Consider the following 5779-nt stretch of genomic DNA (forward strand, 5'->3'; position numbering starts at 1 on the left):
CTCTGCCCCCCAGGAAAAAACTTCAAGCGCCGTGCCTGGTTAACTATTACTTTTATTAAAATTCATGATAATTTTAAATTAAAAATTATATCTTCGATGCATTAAATGTTTTAACTATATGTCTTCAGACTATAGAGATTACAAATTTGAAGTGAAAATAAATTTAAAATAATATTTTTGAAAATTGCAGAAAAATGGAAATAACCTGTAAATTCTGCGGGTACATTATCATTGCAACCCTTGTATGCTGCAGTACAGTTGATGCATTGAAATGTGCATTACTTCCTCAGGAGTGTCATAGCCCAAATCAACTGAACTGCAGTATTGATTGTGAAGCACGGGAAGGGCCAGCTTATTGTTATGCTACTTGGCATAACAACACGCTGCTAAATCAAGTGGTCATAACAGGCAAGGTAATATAACTTAATACTTATAGAATAGTGTTTAATTGTATCATGTTTTTATATTAATAACATTTTATAGAGTTGTACTAACCGGCAGGATTGCTCACAACCTAGATATGTCAACACAACTAGGTCGCTCCGGGACAAAATGTATTGTTGTTGCAATTCTAGTTTGTGCAACAACAACGTCGAATGGGTCCCGGAGATCAATAGTAACCAATACATAATTTATCGTACACACATATATCGTTAACTAAATAATGTAATAATAAAATTATTTTTTTTTTTACCTTAGGTGAGCCAAGTGATAAGACAATTGTTATTATAATAGGATATATCGTTGCATTCATTTGTATCTTTGTACTATACAAATCTTATCAATGTGTAAGTAACTTTAATAATAGACAACGGTATATGTAACATTAAAGTCATCAAATAATTATCATTTGTACATCATTATTCATTATGAATAAAGTTATTGAAGGTCTGTGATAAAACAATTTCCTACATAAAATATATTTATTGACATTATTCTTAAAACATTTTTAACTATACAAAAATGTGTACATATTATTATATATTTATCTGTTTGCACTTTTAGAGCATACGATATAAAAACTTGTGTACTATATAGCTAATAGCTATAGTATGTTAAATGATACGAAAATATTTAGATTTTATTTATTAACCTCAACCCATGTAAAGAAACTATTTGCCCCACTCTGCCCCCCAGGAAAAAAATGCAAGCGCCGTGCCTGATTAAATATTACTTTTATTAAAATGCATGATAATTTTAAATTAAAAATTAATGCTTCGATGCATTAAATGTTTTAACTATATGTCTTCAGACTATAGAGATTACAAATTTGAAGTGAAAATAAATTGTAAAATAATATTTTTGAAAATTGCAGAAAAATGGAAAAAACCTGTAAATTCTGCCGGTACGTTATAATTGCAACCCTTGTATACAGTGCTGTTGATGGATTGAGTTGTCAATATTTCTCTCAGTAAGAATGTGATAGCTCAACTCACAGAAACTGCACCACAAACAATATTGATTGTAAATTAGGGAAAGAGCCAGCGTATTGTTATGCTACTTGGCATAACAACACGCTGCTAAATCAAGTGGTCATAACAGGCAAGGTAATATAACTTAATACTTATAGAATAGTTTTTAATTGTATCATGTTTTTATATTAATAACATTTTATAGAGTTGTACTAACCGGCAGGATTGCTCACAACCTAGATATGTCAACACAACTAGGTCGCTCCGGGACAAAATGTATTGTTGTTGCAATTCTAGTTTGTGCAACAACAACGTCGAATGGGTCCCGGACATCAATAGTAACCAATACATAATTTATCATACACACATATATCGTTAACTAAATAATGTAATAAGAAAATTATTTTTTTTTTTACCTTAGGTGAGCCAAGTGATAAGACAATTATTATTATAATAGAATATATTGTAGCATTCATTTGTATCTTTGTACTATACAAATTGTATCAATGTGTAAGTAAATTTAATAATAGACAACAGTATATGTAACATTAAAGTCATAAAATAATTATCATTTGTACATCATTATTCATTATGAATAAAGTTGTTGAAGGTCTGTGATAAAACAATTTCTTACATAAAATATATTCATTGACATTTTTCTTAAAACATTTTTAACTATACAAAAATGTGTACATATTATTATCTATCTATCTGTTTACACTTTTAGGGCATACGATATAAAAACTTGTGTACTATATAGCTAATAGCTATAGTATGTTAAATGATACGAAAATATTTAAATTTATTTATTAACCTCAACCCATGTAAAGAAACTATTTGCCCCACTCTGCCCCCCAGGAAAAAACTTCAAGCGGCGTGCCCGGTTAAATATTACTTTTATTAAAATGCATGATAATTTTAAATTAAAAATTATATCTTCGATGCATTAAATGTTTTAACTATATTTCTTCAGACTATAGAGATTACAAATTTGAAGTGAAAATAAATTGTAAAATAATATTTTTGAAAATTGCAGAAAAATGGAACAAACCTTGAAATTCTGCCGGTATGTTATAATTGCAACCCTTGTATGCAGTTCAGTTGATGCATTGAGATGTGCATTTCCTTCTCAACACTGTAATGGTCAACTGAACTGCAGTTTCGATTGTGAAGCACGGGAAGAGCCAGCGTATTGTTTTGCTTCTTGGCATAACGATACGCTGCTCAATGAAGTGCACATAATAAACAAGGTAATATAACTTAATACTTATAGAATTGTGTTTAATTTTATCATGTTTTTATTTTAATAACATTTTATAGGGTTGTCTTTACCGGCAGAATTGCTCACGACCTAGTTGTGTCGACACAACTAGGTCGCTCCGGGGCAATATGTTTTGTTGTTGCAATTCTAGTTTGTGCAACAACCACGTCGAATGGGTCCCGGAGAACAATAGTAAGCAATACATAATTTATCATACACACATATATCGTTAACCAAATAATGTAATAATAAAATTATTTTTTTTTTTATCTTAGGTGAGCCAGGTTATAACACGATAATTGTACTAATATGATATACTTTGGTTTTCATAATTTGTGTTGTGGCATACAAAGTGTATCAATGTGTAAGTAAATTTAATAATTATTTTTCTTTTGTAATAACTATTAAATAGTATTAAGTATTATACTTTTATGATTTTATCATCTAAAAATGTACTATAATATAAATATGTTCGATACAACAGCTCTAATAATTGTAATTGTAATTATTATTATGTTTGCTATGTATCAATTTTGAATAGGTATACACATACCACGGAGCTAGGTAAAATTACTTATTTTTACGTGTTATTATAAGCCTAAAAATAGTAAATTACACACATATCCTATAATGCGTGGAACAACATTGACGAAAAAAAAAGATTATTTATTTATTAACCTCAACCCATGTAAAGAAACTATTTGCACACTCTGCCCCCCAGGAAAAAACTTCAAGCGCCGTGCCTGGTTAACTATTACTTTTATTAAAATTCATGATAATTTTAAATTAAAAATTATATCTTCGATGCATTAAATGTTTTAACTATATGTCTTCAGACTATAGAGATTACAAATTTGAAGTGAAAATAAATTGTAAAATAATATTTTTGAAAATTGCAGAAAAATGGAAAAAACCTGTAAATTCTGCCGGTACGTTATAATTGCAACCCTTGTATACAGTGCTGTTGATGGATTGAGTTGTCAATATTTCTCTCAGGAAGAATGTGATAGCTCAACTCACAGAAACTGCACCACAAACAATATTGATTGTAAATTAGGGAAAGAGCCAGCGTATTGTTATGCTACTTGGCATAACAACACGCTGCTAAATCAAGTGGTCATAACAGGCAAGGTAATATAACTTAATACTTATAGAATAGTGTTTAATTGTATCACGTTTTTATAATAATAACATTTTATAGAGTTGTACTAACCGGCAGGATTGCTCACAACCTAGATATGTCAACACAACTAGGTCGCTCCGGGACAAAATGTATTGTTGTTGCAATTCTAGTTTGTGCAACAACAACGTCGAATGGGTCCCGGAGATCAATAGTAACCAATACATAATTTATCATACACACATATATCGTTAACTAAATAATGTAATAATAAAATTATTTTTTTTTTTACCTTAGGTGAGCCAAGTGATAAGACAATTGTTATTATAATAGGATATATCGTTGCATTCATTTGTATCTTTGTACTATACAAATCGTATCAATGTGTAAGTAACTTTAATAATAGACAACGGTATATGTAACATTAAAGTCATCAAATAATTATCATTTGTACATCATTATTCATTATGAATAAAGTTGTTGAAGGTCTGTGATAAAACAATTTCTTACATAAAATATATTCATTGACATTTTTCTTAAAACATTTTTAACTAGACAAAAATGTGTACATATTATTATCTATCTATCTGTTTACACTTTTAGGGCATACGATATAAAAACTTGTGTAATATATAGCTAATAGCTATAGTATGTTAAATGATACGAAAATATTTAGATTTATTTATTAACCTCAACCCATGTAAAGAAACTATTTGCCCCACTCTGCCCCCCAGGAAAAAACTTCAAGCGCGTGCCTGGTTAAATATTACTTTTATTAAAATGCATGATAATTTTAAATTAAAAATTATATCTTCTATGCATTAAATGTTTAAACTATATTTCTTCAGACTATAGAGATTACAAATTTGAAGTGAAAATAAATTGTAAAATAATATTTTTGAAAATTGCAGAAAAATGGAACAAACCTGTAAATTCTGCCGGTACGTTATAATTGCAACCCTTGTATGCAGTTCAGTTGATGCATTGAGATGTGCATTTCCTTCTCAACACTGTAATGGTCAACTGAACTGCAGTTTCGATTGTGAAGCACGGGAAGAGCCAGCGTATTGTTTTGCTTCTTGGCATAACGATACGCTGCTCAATGATAATAGGTACACACTATTGTAATTAAATATATTTCTAAACTTACCATTATTAACGCGATGTATATTAAAATGAAATTAATAACTAACAACACACAATCTTGGTTTTACAAAATATAAACAATACTATAATAGTGAGTAAAATGCTTGAGCATACGACTACACGTCTGGACTGCAAATGAGAAAAGGATCACTTTTATTTAATTTTAACAATTTTGTTATCATTCGGTAAAGACTAGAGGATAATATTATTGTTGTCTACAGGAATCCTCAACGGCATATTATATAGAGTCTAGACGATGCCAAAAATAGGAAAACCCAAAGACATACAGCACGCAAGTAACAACACGTCCACCGCGCGATAGAAATAACAATAGGTACAGTTGAAACGCAATAATAAATAATATTTGTATTTAATGATCGGGTCACACTAAGCGTTATTGCCGCATGCATAGGGTTTTCTTGAGGACCGTTTAGTTTTAAATATAACAGGATGTTATAAATACAACGAAGTGTTCTCGTATGTGGTGAATTTCCACTGCGGCAGCACCGCACACATTTATCAATAATGTAATGCAGTTGTACTGTTTTTATATTATAAAATACATGATTATAGTTTTTACATTTGTTATTGGTTATTGATTCAGCTAGCCGGGTAGTTGGTCAATCTTTCTTGATAAATAATAACATGATTTTTTCGGCGCATTCGAATTGCATCCCTAAATTATATTTTGTCCTAGTTGCGTCCGTGGTTTTCTCGTAACATGTACGAATTGCGTCCACGGGTTAATAAACTGATATAGATAATCTCAATTATCGATATCTTATCTGTAAATACTACCATACAATTAACTGTTGGAATTTAATTTTGTTCATGTTAGCA

At 30.0% G+C, this 5779-nt stretch overlaps 2 protein-coding genes across 2 annotated transcripts; both read left to right on the forward strand.

Moving 5' to 3' along the window:
- On the forward strand, positions 1 to 829 carry LOC115033262. Its single transcript, XM_029485535.1, has 2 exons — positions 1 to 413; positions 484 to 829. The coding sequence occupies exons 1-2, from the start codon at positions 195 to 197 to the stop codon at positions 655 to 657; spliced, it is 393 nt and encodes a 130-aa protein (XP_029341395.1). The 5' UTR covers positions 1 to 194; the 3' UTR covers positions 658 to 829.
- A 2638-nt stretch (positions 830 to 3467) lies between these two features.
- Positions 3468 to 4321, forward strand: LOC107882222. Its single transcript, XM_029485536.1, has 2 exons — positions 3468 to 3804; positions 3875 to 4321. Exons 1-2 carry the CDS (start codon positions 3577 to 3579, stop codon positions 4046 to 4048), a joined length of 402 nt encoding a protein of 133 aa, XP_029341396.1. The 5' UTR covers positions 3468 to 3576; the 3' UTR covers positions 4049 to 4321.
- The last annotated feature ends 1458 nt before the right edge of the window (positions 4322 to 5779 follow it).

Source organism: Acyrthosiphon pisum, chromosome X, assembly GCF_005508785.2.
Source record: "Acyrthosiphon pisum isolate AL4f chromosome X, pea_aphid_22Mar2018_4r6ur, whole genome shotgun sequence".
Classification (NCBI taxonomy): Eukaryota; Metazoa; Arthropoda; class Insecta; order Hemiptera; family Aphididae; genus Acyrthosiphon; species Acyrthosiphon pisum.

Bases quoted from the DNA above. Each gene is read 5' to 3' on its own strand.
- LOC115033262 (XM_029485535.1), top strand. From the start codon at position 195: ATGGAAATAACCTGTAAATTCTGCGGGTACATTATCATTGCAACCCTT. The intron at 414-483 runs GTAATATAACTT...AACATTTTATAG, and splicing joins AAGTGGTCATAACAGGCAAG to AGTTGTACTAACCGGCAGGA.
- LOC107882222 (XM_029485536.1), top strand. From the start codon at position 3,577: ATGGAAAAAACCTGTAAATTCTGCCGGTACGTTATAATTGCAACCCTT. The intron at 3,805-3,874 runs GTAATATAACTT...AACATTTTATAG, and splicing joins AAGTGGTCATAACAGGCAAG to AGTTGTACTAACCGGCAGGA.